The sequence below is a fragment of the Callorhinus ursinus genome, unplaced genomic scaffold (assembly GCF_003265705.2).
Source record: "Callorhinus ursinus isolate GAN/ISIS: 27379988/994484 unplaced genomic scaffold, GSC_fseal_2.0 scaffold39, whole genome shotgun sequence".
Taxonomy (NCBI): Eukaryota; Metazoa; Chordata; class Mammalia; order Carnivora; family Otariidae; genus Callorhinus; species Callorhinus ursinus.
The window spans coordinates 5,792,564-5,815,029 of record NW_027397101.1 but is presented as its reverse complement, the minus strand read 5'-3'; the positions used below and the strand labels follow the sequence as shown (position 1 = coordinate 5,815,029).

The window sequence follows — 22,466 nt, the reverse complement described above, 5'->3', positions numbered from 1 at the left end:
CCGCGGGGCTGGGTGGGCTGCGCCGCCGGGGCGCGGGAGCGCCGGCCCGCGTCTCCAACGCTCCCTCGCTCGCTCGCTCGCCGCGGGCCCCCCGCCCCCCGAGGCCGGCCCCGCGGGGCGGGGAGGGGGCCGACCGCGGCGGGCCCGGCCGGGGGAACGGCTCCGGGGGGAATTCTCACGGAGGGGGTCGCCTGGGATCCCATTTTCACGCTTGAAAGGGTCGCCACCTTGGCTTCCGCTCCTCAGCCTGCTGGTGGCTCCCGACTCGCCAGCGGAGGCAGAGCTGGGCTGGAAGGGCTGGTGCGGAGAGTGACAGCGCCGAGGGGGGAGGGTGGGGGCCGAGGGCGCGCGCGCAGCGGAGCGAGCCCTCTCGTCTCGGTGGCGCTGGTGGAGACCTGCTGGAGGGCACGGGCGCACGCTCCCGCACCCGCACGCCGGGAGTGCGACAGCCGGGGCTAGCCGAGAAGCACCTTAAAAACCCGGGGCTCACACTTCCCCCCTCCCGCCGCCGTTGGTGGGAAAAGAGGCCAGAGGTGCTGCTCTGAGTTCAGGAAGGGGCCACGGGTGGGAGAGAGGTACGTGTTGACGCTTGCGCCCACGGCAGCGGGCCTTCTGGTGCCTGCCACCCGTTAAAGAGGTCGGCGGCTAGCCGGGGTGCAGAGTGTGGCCTCAGGGGAGCCCTGAGCTGGGGCGGGCCGACTCAAACCCCTTTAGACCCGATGCCGACACTGGGCCCACAGGACCTCCAGAGACTGTACCTCTGTGTGACGTGTGCTATGCCTCCAGATATTTAAGTTCATGTGAAAAATGACTCCTAGTGTGTGGATGAGCAATCAGTGCAAAGTTTTCAGATCTCAATTTCCAACACCTAAGAAGAACCATATGGATTGTTGTCTGTGGAAGACACCCAGAGACCTCTCTTTTCCGAGACCTGGGAGAGAAGACTGTCTTCTTCCATTTTTATCCCTCCTTCCTCCCTGGGGAGGGGAAATATAAAAGAACTAGACGCAAATAATAAAGACCCACAATGGGCGGCCCTAAATATTTAATAATTGTATAACTGAGGTCTTGAGCTACAAGTCCTTTTTCAGCATTCTGTGTGTTCGATTTTTTTTTCCTCCAGTAGTTCAACATGCTATTAATTGCCTTCACAAAGAAAGACAATGCTTTTTGGTGTCATCCTTTGTTACTGTAACTTATTTCTGGGTGGTACCTCAGGATAAATTGTTGCCTCAGGTGCATTGTGCACCCATGTTGTAAAACAAGGGGCTTTCAATTGTGAGTTTGTGTGTTCCAGCTGTCACCCAGCTTCCTTCCACAAGGCTGTAAAATGCCTTTGAGTCCAAGATCTTTTTGTATTAAAATGTTGAATCAAGGTGGACACCAATAGGCCCATTCTCAATTTGGGGTATTAGCTTCATTTCAAACTCACTGTGAGAAGTGTATCTAATTTCTGGTTATAATCTAGTCCTAATCTAACAAACTATTTGAATAGGAGTTCACACCATTTGGAATTATTTTGTGGTGGGGGGAAAGACTGTTTTTACAAACTGTCTTCAACTTTCTCCAGATAGAAAAACTGATGAAGCAAATCAATATGGATTAAAATATGTCTTCCCTGTTTTTATCCTCATTCCTCCTCTCTCTCTCACACACACACACCTTTTATTTTCTCCCGCCTCTGCCACAGTGTATAAAGCCCTATTGAGACATGTAGGCGTGATGTGTAAACCGGATTAGCAGTATGAAAGAGACACACAATAAGCTGGAATTGTTTTACTTCCCTTTCATTTCTCATGCCTATATCTCTAATAAATTTGTTGCTCCAGCAGTGGGTCAAAGGGATCATGTTGCTCAGCTTCTTTTTCATGCAAGACCCAATGGCAGAGATCACTGAAATGAATGGTGTGCCTTCTGCCAAATGCAAAGCTTGATATAGATATATTAGATGCGGAGATAGAGATGAGGCAAGAGAGAGATGGAGGAAAAAAGTGTTCAAAGTCTGGGTCTTTCTAGAATACATCTCTATCCACTGGAGTAATGTGGCTAAGAAGATACTTGAGAAGGGGGGAAATCAGTACCAGGATCAAATGCTATGTTTTCTTTCAAGTTCATTGTAGGCTCTGAACATTTTCTCTGTAGTTGGTGACCCAAAGCTTTGGCACCGCATAAAGTCTAATTCCCCTTTTCAAGCTAATATTTGAACCTGGAGTAATAAATGTGGAGATTTCTGGGACCTTCTCAGGACATCTCCCCTCTGCCCCCATCCCAAGCTCACTGCAGGCTCAAAAAAATGCCAGTGCTCCTGGGTTTGTGCTGTAGACCCCTCATTTACTCCTTTGTGGAATTGGGAGCAGCTTCCCATTAAAGGAGATCAGGGGTAATTAGCAGCATTATTTTGACAAGTTGGCTAGAGCTGTTCCCTTTCCTCCAGTCCTGGGGAGGAGGGAATAGGGGGAGGAAACAGAAGGTAGAAGGGGAAGGGGAGGGGAGTCATGCTTAGGGGTTTCTCATTCTGTGGCTGCTGAATCTTTTTTTTTCCCTCCCCCCTGAAACCATTTAGACTCATTTTCTACCATCACCTTTTAAGTAAATACAAAAGCTGCCAATGAGAAAATAATAAGGCATTCTTAGAGAGCCAAGAAAATGTGGTGGATGGTGGCATACTGGCTTGAACTGAGTCAAGTCTCCTTATCCAAAGTACCTGCTTTCAACCGCTCGGGCTCTGGCCCATCACTCACATCCTGTACCCTGGGTTCCCCACCCAGAAATAGAATATTACATCAAATCCCCAGTTCCTCTCCCCATCACAGCCTCTCAACAGGCATACTAAGGGACTTAATGTAACATTTGCAATTCTTTGCGTTTGTGGAAAAGAGCATTAAACTCAGGCAAAATTATAACAAGGCCCAAAGGTCAACTTAGTAGAATACATTTACCCCTTTATTCATTTCTACTTTGCAAAAATTTGCTAAATTACACTAGATTTTAAAGACCCATTTCGTTGGATCTGAGAAACCAGTGAAAAGTTAAATCTCACTATGGTTTCTCATTACTCAACCAAGTCCAGCTCCCACAATTGCTTATCATTGGAATGTCCAAATACAAAGGGCAGATGTTTCATTTCAGTGTTATCACTTGGATAATCGGATGTCATTTTTGAGATGTGTGTGGTGTGGCCACAGATATTTTAAGTATTGGAGCAGAGAAGGGGAAATATTTTTCATATTCATAGTTTAAAAGTTTAAAGAAATCTGTTTGAAAACTACAGAGTCCTATGACATCTTGGATCATGGTGGGAAGCCCTAAATGACAAGTGATGCACTGAGATGATGCATTCCCCTTTACTTGGAAAGGGGAAAGAGAACACTCAACGGTTGCCCCAAAGAGGGTCAGCAACTCCTGCTGGTTGAAAAGGCCCCAAGCTCTCACTTATTTGGTAACTCTCAGGAGGGGAGCCACACTGCAGAGAGGCCATTAAAGGGACTGTCTTCCCAGCAGACACCTTCAGAGGCCTGGCTCCTCCAGCCAGCCTCATCTCAGGTCTGGAGAATTCTTAGGGTTAGTTGAAGTTAACAAACCCGGTGTGGCGCAGCGGTCCCCTGCACAGGGCATGCATATTAAAGCCGACAACGCTTACAAATGTAAATAAGGGCAGATTGATTAGGAACAACATTATCGCTGGGAATGTCGCACTCGCATGCATCAGCAATGAGGCAAATTGGGGGCAGCCTCAGCCCTGACCACCCAAGTCGAGCAGGCTTTTACACTGGCTCCTCTTCCCTTTCTTAAAACGTTACAGAAACAAGGCCAATTAGATCCTCAAAGTAATTCATCTCTGTGTAGGAAAAAAGCAGACCACAGGGGAAGCGGCGGGTGGGGGTGGGGAGATTAAGATAGCGCTTGTTAGAGCCCAGGCTGGAGATTGCGTCCTGGAACCAATGGGTAGAATTTACAGGCGGGGACTATTGTCTGAGATGCTGAAAAGTTAACCTATCAAACAGCGGGTGAGGAGGCTGAGGGCGCTGAGAACCCGGGAGATCAATGTTCAAAACGTTTAGGAATTAAGTCCAACTGAGGGAAATGAGCCTGAGTGGAAGAGGCTTTGCCATTGAAATGGTGCACATGTAACAGCAGTCAGCACGAGAGGATATGCAGCTGCGTGCAGAGAGTAATAAGGAACCATGATGGGTACACAGCCCATAATTTCATTTTAGAATTCCATAATCCAAGCAGCTAAACTTAAATTGCTGTAAATAAAAGACTGGGAGGCACAACTAATGTTTTGGTCTAAAACGCTGTAAAGGAATTTGAAGAGACAAACGAAGCAACCTATACTACATGATTACCTTGCTATACAGCACGATTCAAATATAAACAGACTGACATGTAAAACTAGGGGGTACAACCCCCAACTCTAAAAAATAATTTCCAGCGGCAAGCACTTAATAGTTTGACTTGAAACGTCTGCAGAACCACTCAGTAAGGAAAGTTGGAATAAATCTCCTTTCCTACTTTATGTTCTTTATCAAATAAAAATCAGTTTCGCTTCAAGATTAAACTTGCTATGTGTCGAGCCCATTCCTCCTGCGATATTATTTATTAATGTGTCATTTTAATCGCACGGTGCTTGCCTTCCCTTCTGGATTTTAGCAGCCCTCCCAGAGCGGCGCACAAAATCACGTGCTCCTTCGGAGTTTTGAGTTTTTAATTTCCGCGCTGGCCGGGTACTCCGGTCCTCCTCTTGATCTCGTAAACACCCTCAGACACTTCTGCTGTCTTTGTCTCTATTCTGCGGGACACCCTACCCCGCCCGGGGTACCGCATACGTTCCGCCGGTTTGGAATTCAGGAGACAGGGCCTCCCACCGAAACCAGGAAGGAGAAAAAGCTACATGGAAGGTGGTGATGCTGGATAGAGAGGAGAAAGGGGTGAAAGAGGAAGAAGAAAGGAAAGGGGAGATGGAAAGGAGGGAGGGGGAAACCGCCAAAGAGGATCAGGAGGAGGGCGGGGAGGGCTGGCGACAAAACCCCCGCGGGAGCCGCGTGGGCTGCCCCGGTGGCCTGCGCGCCCCGCCGCAGTCCCCTTCGGGCCGGGGCCGCGGACACCCAGCCGCTGAATGGGAAGAGACCCGTGCGCTCGGCCATTGGCCGGCTGCGGGAGGCCGCGCGGACATTGGGCAACGTAAGGGGGCCGGACCGCCTTCAGGAATGTACTACGGCGCGTCCGGCACGTCTGTCCGCGCCGGCGGGGCGCGAGCCTCCTCTGGGCTCCCGGGAGGCCGAGCTGGAGACGTGGAGTCCGCCCGGCGCGAGCCAAGCGCACCGACTTCCCTACCTGCTCCGCCTGGGCCGCTCGGGGAGTCCCGGAGCTCGGGTGCGCGCGCAGGCGGACGCACGCGCGCGCGTGCAGGCCTCCCGGCCGCCCAGCGCGCGCCGCCCGAGCCCGGCCCTGGGTCACGTGGTCGCGTGGGCTCCGCCTTCTCCCCGCTCCTCCCCCTTTCCCTCCATCTGGGTTTCTTTCTTTCCTTTCCTTTCTTTCTTCTTTTTTTTCAATGAACACACACCGTGTGCATCTTAAAGCCACACTGCCCCATTTCACGGCTGCAGTTGGCTTCTAGCTGCCGCGCGTCCCCCTCTGCAGTTCAACCACGTTTTCAAAAAAGAAAGGGAAAAATAATAAAATGAAGCAGAATCGAAGAGTTTGTGGGTCTGGTCCCTATCTCAGGGAGGATTTAGTAACTTGCAAACAAGAAAAACAAACTACGCTCTTAAAAAATTATATTTTTAAGTAAAAATTGGAACTATGTAGGTAGTTTAAGATGTCTCTGGCCCCAGGATCCACTTCAGAGGGTCGCGTGTTTTCTTCCCCAAGGGGAAGCGAATCCCCGGGTTGTCTCGGTGACACTGGCCGCAGTGTACTGACAAGTCCTCGCAATCAGCGCACAATTTGTTTCGAATGAATCCAACATCAAAGCCTTTATTCTCCCCAACGTCACGCTATTATTAAATATAACAGGATGCGTACCAGTTTTTGAAAAAAAAATAAAACGTTTAAAACGGACTTTAAATGATTTAAACAACGACTTGTGGGTGATAAAAGGGGGGAGTCCAAATGAACCCCAAATAGTCAAGAAAACTTTTTTTCTCTTTCTCAGTGAAAACAATTCCGTTGCTCCTGGTTGTTAAAAGGATTCTGTTGTTTCTTTTTTACATATGTCATATTAAAGATTCAAATAAAAACGCCTCTGCCTCCACAAGATTGCTTCGGTGTCTGGATTCCACGTTTTTAAAACACTGACTCCTTCAAACCGGGACTGTGCTGCCGTGGGTTTTGGGGTGGGGTGGGGGGAGGATTTTAAGAAAGGGTGGCTTTTCCCAACGTCCTTACTTTCCTCTTTAACTTTCCATTTTGTTTATCTTAATGCGAGGCGTTGTTCCCTGCGAGAGCCTAAGTCTTCTCTTTAGTTAGAAAAGAAAAGAGAGGAGAAAAAAAAAATCTGGCACACACTGGCGCACTATCCACCACCCTGTCATTATTGGTGCAGGCCTGGGAATTCAAGCCGGACCTCCCAGTATTTGCTGCAGCTTGAGGCCAAGGTGCCTCTGAAAGGGTTTTCTCTTTGAGGAATTTCAGAAATTGTTTAAGCGCTTACAAAAATATTACATTTCCCCCCGTGTCTATCGCGAGGCAAATGCTCGTGGGTGTATGTGTGTGTCTGTGTGTGTGTGTGTGTGTGTGTGTGCGCGCGCGCGAAAAAGGCGTCTTACAAAAAGAAGACACTGTTGAAAAGAAAAGGAATAAGAAAGAAAAGGGAGGGGGGAGCATTCCTTAATGGAAGTATTGCATGCGAGAAGGTTGGCGCTCTCGGAGGCTCCCCCCGAAGCCGGGGATGCACACACTGGGGTTGCCTACCTGGGTGGTCTCTCTACTTTGGTGAGCTGTTGCTAAGCAGCTAATAATAGTCATGTTTGCTGAGTAATTTCTGCCCTCCGCGAGCCAATCGCGTCGCAGAAACCCAAGCCATCTGACAGCCCCGGGGGCGGGAGCTCCAGCCTTTTTCTCTTTCGCTCGGTCTCTCCCCCTCCACCCCCTCCCCTCCTCCTCCTCTTTCTCCAAATGGAGAGAGTTCTTTTTTTTCTTCTTCCATCTCATCTATTGAATCAAGGAGCTGCTGCGGCCGCTGCCCGCTGCACACACACAGAGCGGAGTCCCCAGGTCCCGGGAGCGAGTGAGGCGCGCTGCACTGGGGCAGAATGGTCCAGCGGGTCGGCGAGGAGCACAAGAAAGCAGAGTCCGGGACCGAACAGCCACCGCGAACCCAGCAGCCAGAGCCCGAGCAGCCCGAGCAGCAGCTTCAGGAGCCGCCACCGCCAGCAGCAGCCGCCGCGAGAGCAGCGGCGGCGGCGGCGGCTGCCCCGGCCCGGCAGCGCTGAGACCCACTGGGCACGCACGGACCCCGCGGCGGTGGCTCTGCGCTTACCCTCCGCGGCCGCTCGAGCGACCCGGGAGGCGCCGAGGGAGCCGGCGAGGCCGACGGGAGCGGCGGGGATTTGCTGGCGCTTTCTGCAGTGAAGGGGTCGCGGCGCGGGGCGGGGGGCGGGTAGGGGGAGTTGGGGATCTCGAGGAGCGCCGTGCGAGCGCCCGAAGGACAGGCTGGCTCCGCGCGCCGGCTCTCGCCCTCCCGAGAACTGGATGTGGGCAGCGGCGGCCGCAGAGACCTCGGGACCCCCGCGCAATGTGGCAATGGAAGGCGCAGGGTCTGACTCCCCGGCAGCGGCTGCGGCCGCAGCGGCAGCAGCGCCCGCCGTGTGAGCAGCAGCAGCAGCGGCATCAGCAGCGACAGCAGCAGGTCTGTCAACCGGAGCCCCAGCCCGAGCAGCCGGCGGCCAGCAGCGTCCTCGCCAGCCGAGCGCCCGGGCGCGCCGGGAGCCCGCAGCGGCGGCAGCAGCGCGCCGGGCCGCCCGGGAAGCCTCGGTTCCCGCGGCGGCGGCGGCGGCGGCGGCGGCGGCGGCGGCGGCGGCGGCAACAACATGGCCTCGGCTGGTAACGCCGCCGAGCCCCAGGACCGCGGCGGCGGCGGCGGCAGCTGCAGCGGGGCCCCGGGCCGGCCGGCCGGCGGCGGGAGGCGCAGACGGACCGGGGGGCTGCGCCGCAGCGCCGCGCTGGACCGGGACTATCTGCACCGGCCCAGCTACTGCGACGCCGCCTTCGCTCTGGAGCAGATTTCCAAGGTGCATTTCAGACTCTCTCCTCTCCTCCCACTCTTCCCTCCTCTTCCTCTTTGGGATCGCCCCCGCCACACACACACACACACACACACACACACACACACACACGCACGCAAACAAGCACTCACACACACCTCTCCAGGAAAAGAAGCAGACAAGTGGGGATTGAAAAATTCAAACCCTCCCTCCGGTCCTAGGAGGAAAGGGCTGTCTGAGGTCCGCAGGGGGTGGAGGGTGTGTGTGTGTGTGTGTGTGTGTGTGTGTGTGTGTGTGCACGCGCCCTCCCCGGCATGCCTTTTCCGGAGCACTGGAAATTGGTCCACAGTGGACCACCTCGAGGGCGGCCGCAGCGCGGCAATGCCCAGTGCCCCCGGCCCCGGAGACCCCTGCTCCTGCGCCCCTGCCCCTATTTGCAACCTAAACCCCTGTAATGCTGCCACATTTCTTAACATCTTGGAGGGGGAGGCGGAGTGGAGGGAGGCGGAGAGAGGAAGGGGGGGAGGGAGCCGAAATAAAGGTGGTTTCCTTTTTTGGCAGCCGGTTTTGCTTTTGTGGAGCATGAAATCTCTGCCCCCTTAAAAATTATCCTTGGAAGAAGGCATCTCCCCTCTTCCTTTTTAGTTTTTGAGCCACTTCTTCTTAGAGCCTGGGGGGAAAGGGAAAGTTGTAAACAAATTGCCACCTTAAATCCGCGGTACTGGTCTGCCAAGCGGCCGGGTTCATTGTGTTTACGAGGCTCGCTGAAATGTGTGGAATCCGGGGAAGGCGAGCACCCAGACGGGGGCCCGCCGGGGCAGCGGCCAGCGCCGGGGAAACGCCGCCGCCGGGAGCAGCCACAGCGCAGCCAGGACCCCCGCCTGCGCCGGCCTGGGCCCTTCCCCTGTGCACTTGGCTACTTTTTACGTTTAACCAGATGGGAAGGGAGAGGAGGGAAAGATCCATGTGGCTGCCCTCTTCCGATCACAAATATTGTAAGTTGCAGATGGCTGCCCCACTTCCTAATTCAGCTCACACAGCGTCTCCCAACGCTTTGGAAATGCGTCGCGAGTGAGCTCCGGCGGCCGCGCTCACCACGTGGATCCCCACTTACTACCACGCCGGGCGGGGGTCAGGATCGGGGAGCCTGCAATACATTGTTCCCAGAGCGCGTTCGTTCCCCTGCCCCCATCCTTGCCGGGGCATCCGGAGAGGGGTAAAGGATGGCGCTTGACTTGCGGGGAATCGACCCACGGTTTGCTGGCTCTTAAATGGTGGGCTCCAACGCAGAGATTGCGCAGCCCCTCCCTTCCCAGCTCCGGTGTGAATATTGCCTGTGTTGAGCGATTTCTCTCCTCTTTGCCTCGGCTTCCCCTTCCCTCTGTTCTTGCAGCCCTTCTCCCCAGCGACCCCAAGACACCTTCGGGGATGCTGCGCGGGTCGTGCGTGGGGGCGCCCCTGCTGTCGCCAAGGTGCAGCTTCCACGCTGCATCCCGACGTTGATTTATGTCCAGGCCCACGCCGCTCGCATTACCCGGGGCCTGCCTGGGATCCAGGCCCAAGGGTATCCCCCTCCCCACGGCTGTCGCGGGATCCGCGGGCGGGTGCGCGCAAGCGGGCGTGGGCGCGCGGGCCACGACTCCCCGGCGCTCACTCCTCCCTTCTGCTTCATCCTCAGGGGAAAGCTACTGGCCGGAAAGCGCCGCTGTGGCTGAGAGCGAAGTTTCAGAGACTCTTATTTAAACTGGGTTGTTACATTCAAAAAAACTGCGGCAAGTTCTTGGTTGTGGGCCTCCTCATATTTGGGGCCTTCGCTGTGGGATTAAAGGCAGCTAATCTCGAGACCAATGTGGAGGAGCTGTGGGTGGAAGGTAAGAGACCCAGCGCCCGCCGCGGCGCCCTCTCGTCCCCCAGCCCGGGCCCCTTTCCCTGCCTCCTTCCAACTGATAAAGATATTTGCCAGCATACACCTAGGGCCTTTCTGTGGCGAGCGAGAACCCCCTGCCCGCACCAGGGGGAATTGTTTATTGTTTGGGCGCCTGGCCGGGAGCCAGGCCCGCCCGACAAAGGCCGCGCTGTAATCTACTCGGGGCGCTGCGCTTTGCTAGGTGTTGTGGGAGAGAGTGGCGAGGGCGGGCAGGCGGGGGCGCGGGGCCCCTCCGCGGGACGGACCACTCCGCGCGGCCGGGGGCCCCCGGGGCCTGCCGCCGCCGCCGCTCGCTGCCGCCGCGCCCGCAACGCGGCCGGAGGAAGGCCTCTCGGCTCCTGGCTCTAGTCCTCGGCGTCCTTCCCTCCCCCACCCCCACCCACCACGTCCAAAGAGAAAGAAGGGGGGGGGCATAGAGAGGCCACCCCTCCGGCTGGAGGGAGTGTGCGCGCCCCCGGCGGCCGCAGCCGCCGCGCCGGGGAGGGCGGGGGCGGGCGCAGCGCGGGCCTGCGGAGGCAGCGGCGTGTGTGGTCCTGTTTTTGGACAGCTTTCAACTCTGGGGGAAAAAAACATTTGTCTCAAGGTACAAAAAAAAAAAAGTGGGGGTGGGGAGGAAAGGAGTTGAAATAAAAAACAGTAAAGCATAGACTGGAACGCATGTTTGCAAAGTAGATTAATGTTTCCTCGAGGGTGGGGTCTTTTTAAATGGAATGATTTCGGAGCAAGGCTGCGTTTTGCAGGCCGAAAGAACCAATGTGTTTTAAGAACTCGGGTTTGGAGGGAGGGGCCACACAGGAGCTCTCCAAGGGGTTCTGCCAGTCTTTTATTCAACATTTCTCCATTTGGGGGTTCTTGAAGCCTTTTTTTTTTTTTTAAAGCAGTTGTAAATTTAAAATAGATCCCCCTCGCCCCTCAAGACGGAAACATTTTACATTCTTTTGGTGTTACGGGTATTTTTGGTTTTTTTTGGGGGGGGGTGGTTCTTGTTGTGGGTGGTTGTTTTTTTAATTCTTTTTCTGGAAAGTGACAGTCTTGCTATTTGGAAACAGTTTAACCCCTAAATACTGCTTTGGATATCTCTTACAATGGGATGGGAAGGAAGGATTGAGGTAATTATGTAGATATTTCAAACCAGACTATCTAGAGCATTCCTAGTGAAAGCTACCTAACACAAAATTTGGAAGCCTGAGAGTTATATGTGTAATTACGTCACTGATCCCTTTCAGAATGCTGTTGGAAAACTAACCTTGGAGAATATTTTGTTAAGTTTGCCTTGTTTGTGAAGATTCAGCTCTCAGTGTTTTGGAAGCATATTGTGGAGTCTTTAATTGAGAAGTGACAATTAAAATAATAGTCCAAATAATTAAGACCAGAAAACATTCTTGCCTTAAGTAAGTTGGTAATTAATACAAAACTATTCTTTGGATTCAATCCGTGGGGTGATTTACCTCAGTTAAGCATTTCCCTGTCATTGGTAGATAAAAGAAGAGTTTTACTGAGCATCAATATACCTTAGACCTTATATATACCAATATGTCTTATACCTTAGCAACAAGTTTGCGGAGTACCTATCATGTCCCGTCTGTGAGACACTTCTTGTGCACAGATGCTTGCAATTAAAAATACTGGAATTGAGTGCACTTGCAGTAAATTTGAGCTCACAGTTGAAGTGGGCCATGAAAGTCAAATGGGACAAAAAGCTTCTGTGGAAGTGCTGAGGTAAATTACGATGACCTGGAAAGAGAGAGAAGGAAGGAGGGATGTCTGGGCAGAAGCTCAGAAAGAGGGGTCAAGCAGAGGCCCAAGCTGAGTGGAGGCTCCTGGTGTGGTGGGAATAGAGTGCCATGATGCAGGTGTGCCCAAGACAGTAGGCTGTAGTTGGGAAATGATGTGATTGGCTAGACTGTGGGGAGCTACCATAGGTCCTAGGACAGAACAAGGAATGAGCTGAGGGGCTTCCCAGCTCTGTGCATCTGTTCACTTTACAACACTCAGACCAGCAAATTTGTTAGGTATCAGTAGTGATGACAAAAGATAATTTTTTGCTGTTTTGAGCAAGATTTTTTTGGTAGGCCTTTAATAAGTGTAAAGAGAAATGTGATTTATTTTCTTCACATTGTATATTTCTAGAAGCAACTGTTTCTGCATGTGACAATCTGTTTCAAGTCCTGGAAGGAGGAGGAACATGATTAGTGGTAGTGTCACCTGGGCTCTAGTTTAGTGAGAGAGTATGAAGGAGTGACACCTCAGACAGGACTCATTTTGCTGACTTTGGGCCTCAGTTATTTTTCTTCCCATTTCTGTTTTGGTGGTTTCAGTGTGGCTCACTGGTTCTTTAACCAAATGTTATTTACTTAATACTATCACTTGTTGCTCAACTACCATTACTGTTTATTATCTATTAACACATGTCTCACAACTCAATAAAGTAGCTATCTATTATTATGCTTATTTTTATAACACAATAGTGTATGTGATGTTTTTACCTGTAATAACTGAATTATTCTTCCATTTTACAAAAATGTCCACTTTGCCTCCTAATGACTTAAGTCAACTTGGTCTCTTGATTTGTCATTCATTCATTCATTCATCCATTCATTCATTCATTGTGTGCTGCTAGACTCTTCCCATGTAGAAGAAGCAATAGTTTCATAAATACAGGTAAACCCAACCCGGGATCTCGTAAGACCACCATATCATTTTATAATTTTGACTTAAGTTCAAAGAAGAGGTAACAGTGAGGAGTTCTTGTTTATGAGGTAGTGAGCTTGGTGTTCATATCAATAGTAAGTAGTGTAAGCGTTTGTTTTCAGGAGTTGGAATTCCCTGCTGTCCTAGACTGTAGCAGAGGAAAATGAAGAGCAACTTGGAATGCAGGTTAATTGTACTTTAATCTCTGATAAATTACTCATCACTATCAGGCAAGAAGTCTGTTAGATCGTTGTTTTCTTAAAGGAGACTATAAATGTTCTGAGCATAAACAAGGGTGTTTGCTACACTAAAGAACCAAACGAATAGAGATTGCATATTTCCCTAGTTAAAAAGCGACAGACTGAGAAAAACATGAGATTTTTAAGGAGAGAGGAATGCTGAGGGACAGTTTGGGAAAATGCTTATTTCCCCCATGATTTTTTAAAAAAAAAGACATACCACACACACGACATAGCTAAATATGCAAAGGCAACTGGAGATATGTATAGTCTACATACCTATACACAAATACAAGTATATACCAGTTCACTCTTGAACAGTGTGGGGCGTTTGGGGCACTGACTGACCCCTGCACAGTTGAAAACCCATGTGTAGCTTTTGACTCTCCAAATACTTAACTACTAATAGCCTATGTTGACTGGAAGCCTTACCAATAACATAAAGTCGGTTGACACATATTTTGTGTGTTATATGTATCATATGCTGTATTCTTAGAATAGAGTAAGCTGGAGAAAAGAAAACATTATTGCAAAGATCAGGAGGAAGAAAAAATATATTTACAGTACTCTACTGTATTTATCGAAAAAAATTGCGTGTAAGTGGACCTGCACAGTTCAAACCTGTGTTGTTCAACTGTGTATATCTCCACTTACCTTTGTATTTGTGTCTCCACATAGACTTACTACATACATCCTTGTATTTGCCAAAGTAATTGTTATCTTTTTAATATAGTCAGCAAATTAAAAGGATCCACTTGCTAGACTGTATCACTGATTTGACTTTCATGCTTCAGCGTGCTGGGGGAATGTGGCTTTATAAAGACAGTTTGAATACATGGGCTACGCTGTGCAGACCAATATAAGCTAGATAAGGAAGACTCTTATATTTTTATCGCATTGGTGATAAGAATTCTTTGATTCTGTTGTCAAAATGTTCGTACAATGACTGCTGTAATCATTGCAACAGCAACCAGTTTCTTTTAAGAAACTCAGTATGCATTAGGTGCTAGCTTAGGTCTTAGGGTTATAGTATTTGCAAGTCAAAAATATCAAATGTAGCTCACTTGTGATTGGAGTCATGAGGTTCAGGAAAAGAGTATGTGGAATGATGTAGTGGACATCTGTTACCGAAACACAAGCCTGTGGCGGCGGGGTCAGGGAGAGACTAATTGTTCTTTAAATGTAAAAATATTCCTTCAGCGCACACTCTCCGTGCCTGCTCTATACCAGGCACTGCACTCAGCTCCAGAGAGGTGTTGGTGAAAGGCCACAGCCCGTGCTCTCAGAGGACCTCCACCCAGCCGGGGCACACAGACCGGATGCGGGATGGCAGGAACGCCGTCCAGGACAGCCTGGACAGGGAGGGACTGAGCCAGGCCGCAGGGCTTGGAGAGGTGGGGGTGCTGGGGCGCTCCAGGACTGAGGGTCAGCGGACAGGAGAACTCCCAAATGCTTGCCTCCGGTTGGGACTTCAGTCTGAGGTGGGGAGCCCCAAGGCCTAGAAGGCTGAGCCACATGGCAGGAAGGTCTGGTGTGTGCAGAGCATTTGACTGAGTGGCAGGCTCTTCCTTTCAGCCCTTCTTTGCCTGTGTCGTTCTCCACACTAGCGTATTTGGCCTCTAGGGTGCTGCCTGTTGCTGGTGTGCTTCACCTGGATTTCACCCTTCTGGGCACAGAAGGCAAATAACTTTATTTGTAATCTTGCCCATTTCTCGGTTGGCTTCTCCTTTTGGCTTAGCACCTTTATTCTCCTGTCTCCTTTAATATCTACGCCCCCTCCAACGCTGTCTCGGACACAAGTTTGTTGTTGACAGCTCTCCAGTAACAGAACGTTCATGTATCTCTTTGAGCTTCCCCCCCCCCCCAAGCTTTGCCCACCCCCTGGCTTCTTTTACTGTAAAGGGCAGTAACAGCCTTGAAATGAATCCATATTGCCTTGTGTTTGGTTATTAACATCTCTGGAGGCTAGCGAGGGGAGAGGATGCAAGTTGTGACTTTGATTTTTTTTTTTTTTAAGAAAAATTTTTAAAAATGTTTTTAATGCCTGCTTGATGTTTGCAAGTGCTCTCAAGTTTGTTCCTTGCTAGTATGACGCCTTCAGTGTTCTTGGCTTGAACTCAGTCAGTTGTAGGAGATAAATGAACTTCACCATCCTTTCTTGCAGTTCAGAGCAAGTTTTCTCACTATTGACATTTTGCTGGATAATTCTACATTAAGGGGGTTGCCGTGTGCTTTGTAGGATGTTTAGCAACATCCCTGAACTCTACCCACTAGATGCCAGTAGCAACCTCCCAGTTGTGACAACCAAAGATGTCTCTAGTCATTGCCAAATGGGGGTGGGGGAGCGGGAGAATGCACAAAATCACCCCAATTGAGAAGCACTGGTTGAGATAATAGATTCCAATTGGAAGACCCATGCTGTGCAGATGGAAGGCTTTTATTATGATGGAGTTGTGGCTGCAAACAGACCGCCATAAATGCAAAAGAATTTTCTTCTTTAAGATAATGCCCCCTCCCCATCTCCATATTTACTGATCTAGGTAACTAGTGGTAACTAATTTTTTTATTCTAATAATTTAAGTTTGTTTTCTTAGAATTACATTAAATATCAAATTTAAAAAAACAGCCTGACAAGTTGACATGGGAGGGGGCAAGCCATGGAAGAAAGAAAAAGCTGTATATTAGAATATTTTCTTCCTTTGGGTCATTTAATTTTGAAGACAGACCTTGTTGCATTTCACGAAGTAAGATGAAGGTTTTTGCATGATGATGACTGTAAAAAGCAGGAAGAGACACCAGTGGACTTAGTTCATATTGAAACGAGAGCTCCTTTTGGCAGCCTGCGCAGTGCATTAGCTCTTCAGTGGTCTAGCTCTCCTCCAGATGCTCCTGTCACAAACCACTTTCCCCCCGGGTGCCCTTCTGCAGCAGAGCCGAAGGCACAGTGAGGGGCTGAAGCCTTGAGCTTGTATGGGTCGTGTGGGCTCTGATTTTACCTCCCCTTTTCAAAGTGATCCCCCAGTTTCTGCTCTCTGGGGCTGTTTGGGTACGTTTGACAAGGGATAGAAAGACCTGCTGAAATGCAGCTCCTTTCTTCTCCTTGGTCCCCTGTGCACTTTTAAAAATGAAGATGCTTATTAGGTAGGTAAGATGCTTATTGTATTAGACTGCAATAGCGGGCGCCCACATACAGGTGCAAGGAGTTGTGGTTTTCGACATATTTGGAGAAAAATGACTGAAAAATTAACACCCAACAATAATTGCTTTAAAATACCAAATAACCTCAGGTGCCTTCTCCCCAGGGCACCTGACCCTCCGAATCCTCCATGTCTCTTTGCTGCCTGCCACTTTTGACCCTCCCAAGGGGCGTAGAAGCCAGGTTGGTAGATGGGCTGTATCAGATACATGGACTGCCGTTTGGAGGCCCCAGAAGATGACAGCTTCCAGATGTACGAACCGCCGGATCCGTTTGTTTGGATTATGCACCACAGCTGATGGCGAGATTAACGCTGGCTGGACAAGCTATGGGAGATTTGTCTGGTTTCCACAATGCTGTGTTTATATTTCATTGGGATTTCTCCTTCAAAGCTGACCTCCCCGTGACCCCCGGAGCTCTGTCCACTCAGGCCAAGCTTTAACTTTTTCCCCCTTTCTCTCCTGTTGGGGGGGGGGGGGGGGGGGGGGGGGGGGGGGGGTGGGACAGGCGTCACATTTGTGCAGCGGAAGGGGTTGCTTTCGTGGTTTACCACACCCCCTGCCCCAGCTTCATGTCAGCTATCTGCCCAGATTTAGACCCAGAGGAGTAGTCTATTTTATGGGAGTGGGAGGTAGGGAAGGTGGAGGGGGTTTGATTTTTAAAGGTCTTTTTAGCTTTTAAAACAAACACGGAAATATTTTAAAATTATTATGCAGGAGACCATATTTAATAGAGGCCGTTTTGCAGAAGTATAGCATTTTAGCTCACCATTAGTTTGATACTATTTTGAAGAAAGACATCCCTAAATAATCACCAGACCTGTGTGATTCTATTATTATAACACTGTTTCCTTTGCCCCTCACTGGCTCCCAGAACCTCTTCTCCCTCCCCTTCTTCTCTCCCTCCCATCCATCCTCGCCCCTTCCTACTCCTAAACTGCCCTAATCATTTCCTCCCAGTGGATCTCTGGAGTTACTAGTGTGAAATCTGAAATGGTAGTAAATCTGGTTAATCACAAACTGACAGGAGGGAATTAGAAAATGTATTATTTCAAACCAGCTGTGGGAGATACCAAATGCAGAGCTGCCATTTGCATCCTTGGGGTTCTTATCTTGGTAAGGGTTGGTTCCCAGACCTTACTCTTTGATGGGGTCTTGTCAGCAGAAGATGCACTTCCCCTGTTGAAGAGTCATGGCATTTTTATGGACTTTTGAGGTGCCTTAGAATTCATTGACAAATGGAGTGTGAAATAAGTCTTGGTCCCCTGTGTTTAATGTGTTGTATGAAATATGGAAGAATTGGGCCCTTTAGCATTTCTTGAGATGGTAAGTGAAATGTAAACCAAGACATTCCCACCCAGGCACCATACTTCAGGTTCTCCCTGGATGGAACTCCCACCAAAGCCAAAAGGAACCTGGAAAAGGACAGATTTCCTTACCCAAATTTTGGCTGACTCTGCCACATTAGACAGTCCATCCACATGAGAGGTCCCAGAGAGCAGAGGGTTTTGCTCATGAAGGCGCTTCCAGCAGTTCATAAGGAGGAAACTCCTTGGGATTTTCTTAGTGGGAGCCTTCCTCGACTACATAGATACCATCAGGGTCATCAAAATATTAAGCACTTTTACTTGTTCTTTGTTTCCAAACTCTGAATTTGGGTCCTTCGTGATAAAACCTATTGGATTTGTTTCCCTTAAACTGGATTTAGGGTTGTTTTTTTCCTTTACATGGCAATACCCACTTTTCTATGTGTGTGTATCTTTAGGTTTGACACAAATAATTCCGTCTCCCAAAACAGTAGAGTGCTGCCATTGAGAAACCCCTTGACTGTTGTAGAGAAAGACAGAGGAAAGATGCAGCCTGTCCCCAGTCCCTTCAAGACTATGACGATTTTGTTGTATTTGGGTTTAGAGCATAGTTGGAAAAACTATGTGTTAGGGAAACTGTGTTGTTGGTGGGCAGTCAGGTACCTGTTAATGAATGACAAGTTTGTTGTTGGAGAGATTTATAATGTGGAGGCAGGACCTTATTTCTAGAACCCCAGGTGTGAGTTGGCCCAAATAGTCCACACTGCACGTGGGTCCCGAAACACCACTGGCCGTGAAGGTGAGCCTAGTGAGCTGTGCCACCACACCCGCTTGATTTATTATCGTTAAGATAAATGAAGAGAAATGGTAGGTTCCCCAGAAACTATCAACCGAGATAGTTTTCAGTTACTGATGAAACATGTACAGAAGTAAGCAAAAGGAACTGGAAGTGGGCTTTGTTAAGTCAATGCGCATGATTTTTTTCCCCTTAAATCATCGCTTAAGGGCTTCTGGCCCCTAGCTCAGGAATCCTGCCCAAAAATGCCAGATGTATTACACAGTCAAGTACTGCAATGTAAACACTGCTCTGTGCCATGAGGCAGGGTGGTCCATCTCCTATTAAAGAAGAGCGAGATCGGGAGGGAAAGAGAGGTGAGCTCTGTAGTGGCTCAGTAGTGGTCATGGTGTTTGGATTTTTGCCTGCACGGTCAAGATTTGGAACTACAAAAACCTAGATGAATTAATACTTTTTACTGGCAAACAAAAGCCACTTGAATTGAGATGCCAAAGAGAGCAAGATGTGGCTTGGATAATGTTACTTCATTGGGTCAGATAAGTTTATAAAATGTTGAACGGAGTGGGGAGGGGCTGATAGGAACAAAGCTGTTGTTTTCATAGCATCGGTGAGTGTCACCCTTTTCCTCTGCTGTAAGTTAAATTGCAAGGTGGGTGAAGCCAAGTGTGGAGAGAGCAGCTTCTCTCACCACCCTCTCCTGGGTCTGAGAAGGCCTGCTGGGTCAGTGCACCTTCTCTGTGTGTACACCTAAGATTGATCACAAAGCTGCTCTGGTGTTTTGTAGCACTGGGGGGCAGCCCAAGATATATTTGCAAAATAAATGGCCTTCCAGTTTGCTCCCAGTTTCTAGATTTCAGTAAAGCATCTACTAATGATGATCCTTTGGAGGTAAGAGAGTAACTGGACGCTCTGGGCCCCCCCTCTAGTAAAACATGTTTTTACAGCGCTGTAGGCAATTCAGGGAAATTGGACTGCCTAGACATTATCTGTACATCCAAATAATCTCATACTAAGCAGTCCTTAGATTGACTACATTTAGGGTTTTTAAACATTAATATGAAGGTATTTTGTAAGTTGGAAGGAAATGGGGTTTCAGTTTGAACTTGGGGAATTGTTTAAACAGCCTGCAATAATATTATCCCGATTTTAGAAGTCCATACTATAGAGTGATCTGAGAACATTGCTTTTAGAAACAGTGATGGTAAAAATGGGAATTTTGAGATTAAGGAAAATGTAGGCTTCTTGACTCTCTACCCCTCCCCCAGCACTTTTTTTTTTCTGTTTTGAATTCTCCCATTTCCCCACCTCCATTCCTTGATTTCCTTTGCTCCTTCAGGGGACAAACCAGAAAACTTCACAAAATAGATGGAAATATCACACAGTGTCTTTTTAAATGGAAGTTTTCTAAGAGAGCATAATAAAAGAATTTTCCCTAGCTGTCTAAGAAATTATTTTTTCTCTTACCTGGCTTTTTTCCCCATGAGGTTCATACATTGTTGCAATAAGTTTAAAAATGATAAATATGGTGCCATCATTTTAGTCCACACATGATCCAGAAAAAAAAGAAAATTGCACATGTTTAATACCTTGCTTAATTGCAAACAAAGCCTGCAATTTGAGAGAATTGGGATTAGGGCTAAATATCTATTAACTGCTCTTTCTAGAGATTTGGGGAATAGGATGACCCTTTTTTTCTTCTTTTTTTTTTTTTAAATAGGCTACAGTTTCACATGGCTCCCAAAAGAAATCTCTCTCCCTTTTTGTTTCCCACACCAATTGATTTATCATTTTGCTTGCAAGCAGATCCAGAATGTTAGGGCAAGAACACACTCACTTTTTTCTCGTAACTTTTTTGTTGCGGACCGAAACCAGTTGACTTGAATAAATTTTTCTGAGGCTTGAATGTAGCCAGCAACGTGGAAAAATCTTGCCATTCAGGGCCGTCTGAATGTACATTTCAGCCACACAGTAAGCCGCATTGGTAGGCACTGGAGTGCTAAATACAACCATTTTTCGAAGCAGCCAGTTAGACAGGTGATTAGCATAATTAGCACGGAGCAGCCATACATATGGTAATGCTGAGTGTGTAAATGCCAGCTGCGGTGTAAAATTTATGTCAGGGGTCGGCAGGGCTGTGCGAAAGTATTGTGTTCCAGCTGCAGGTCAGGGCCGCCAAAGCTTACCTCCTTTTCTCTTGTTGGTGAATACGCCAAACAGAAGAGAAAGACAGAAATATAACAGATACGGCTTTGATGGAACAGCCCAGTTCTGTGCAAGAGGGACTGTTCTATAACACACACACACACACACACACACTCGCATGCACACGCACACACTTGCAAAAAATCCCATTGCTTTCTCTCTTGATTGTGTTTGCTTCATGCAGGGTGCACGTGAGTGGCAGCCAGGATGCGGGTTCCGGTAGGTAAAAGGGCCAAGTGATTTCTTGGGAGGAAAAGTTTCAGTCACTGAATTTTTAAAAGGCGCTAAGAGTTGTTCCTCTGTTTCAGGCCGACCTCTTACTGCCCAGCCCCCACCCCTGCCCACATTGTTTTCCTTCAAATAAATTGGAGCCCCCGCCCCATGGAATAGGACCATAATATAAGGTTCCAGCCGCACAGCTCCCTTCCCAAATTGCTTGCCTGGTTTTAGCAAAAGACTAGAAGTTTCTTTGTGTTGTTTTTCTGGGGCAGCTCCGCTTACCACTCCACTTACGGCCACTGTCAGACCCATTTCAGTAGGGCTCTTGCTTGAAAGGAGGATGGTCTTGAATGGCCCACACCCTTGGAAGTGCATGATGGGGGAATTTATAGCTGTACCAAGTTCATGCATTTTGCACTCAAAGCACTTCTGCTGTCCCCTCCCCTTTTCCAGTTGGTGGCTATGAGGAGTGGTGGTGATGACAGAATATAGGTCGCACCATGCTGACCTGGTGATGAAACTTCCTCACAACACCAGGGAGTCCTTACGCATCAGCCCCTAATCCAGCTAATCCTGATGGCAACAAAATCCTGAAAGTACACCCCGGGGAGAGTGTGGGAGATAAAGCAGGCCAGCCTGATGTTCCTCAGGGCCCCAGAGCCTGTCCCGTGGAGGTGGGCACTCACATAGTTTTCTCCCCTGTGCTGCTCGAGGAGAAGGCCGGTACAAAGAGGCCTGGGCCAGACAATGGCAGGAGGACTGTTCAGAGCAGAGAGGTGATGTCAGCCCCCGCAGAAGCTGGGAGAAGGGAGCCGGGGTTAATGTTATTCAGCAGTCCGAATGCTGGGCTAGAGAGCCCTGCCACCGAGCAAGCCCTTGGCTTTTGTTGTTGTGGTTGGGTTGTGTGGTTTTTGTTTTTTTAATGAAGACTTGAGGAGGCCTTAACTAAGAACTTGGGACTTAATCACAACACTGTCTCTGGTCCCGGGTTCTGCTTCTTGGTCCAGCATTGCCTCTGATTGAGCATGCTGCTCTGTGTCAGACCCTCCCAGGCTTGCTCAGCTCCTGCAGAAGGACAGGACTTGGGTTTGCATCTACTTGGCTTGTGGACTTGGGCATTCCAGGTGAAATCATGGTAGGCCCTGGGACAGTTCACACTGGGCAAGTACTCAGTTTAGGGATAGAGCAGAGCTCCATTCTGTTACATCCCACTGGATGCCAGGAACATCCTTGAGGCCGCAGGCTGTGACTTCATGCGGCCTGTCTTTGGTGGGGTTGACCGCAGCCCTCATTTGCCACAGCAGCAAGTGACCAAGGAAGAATGGGTCTCCCAACAGATGCAGTGTCATCTTGGGAGCTGGTGGCCCTGGAGAGAATACCAGGTGGCGGGGGGCGGGAGGGGGGAGCTGTGGCAGGCAGCAGGTCCAGGGTGGACACGGTGCTGGGCTGACCTGATCGTGTCCGACGGGGTGAGCGGGCAGCTTCAGGGAAAGCCATTCAGAGAAGCAGCCTGGGCGGTAACAGATGGCACCACAAACAGCTGGTGTGGGGGCTTGTGGCGGGCGCATGCTCAGGCCCGCTACCCCTTCTACCGAGTTCCACCCTCCTTACCACCCCCCCACCCCGAGGCTGTCCCTGGGGAGGTGTGGGGATGTGTCCTGCTCTTGTCTTGTTTTTGTGGTT

The 22,466-nt window shown here is 49.4% G+C and overlaps 1 protein-coding gene across 7 annotated transcripts in view; it reads left to right on the top strand.

The window, feature by feature from the left end:
- Positions 1–22,466, top strand: part of PTCH1 (patched 1) — a 70,711-nt gene that overhangs the window by 571 nt on the left and 47,674 nt on the right. For 5 of the 7 annotated variants that reach the window (XR_012374761.1, XM_073880713.1, XM_025851659.2 and 2 more), the window contains exons 1-2: positions 8,019–8,234; positions 9,886–10,078. Coding sequence is in view for 6 of the 7 variants with exons in the window: in XM_073880713.1 (XP_073736814.1) it covers positions 8,034–8,234; positions 9,886–10,078 (394 nt within the window). In the remaining variant the exon portion in view is untranslated. Of the gene's footprint in view, positions 1–8,018; positions 8,235–8,916; positions 9,482–9,885; positions 10,079–22,466 lie in introns of those variants that run through there. The other 2 variants (XM_073880715.1, XM_073880714.1) reach the window with 2 other exon arrangements.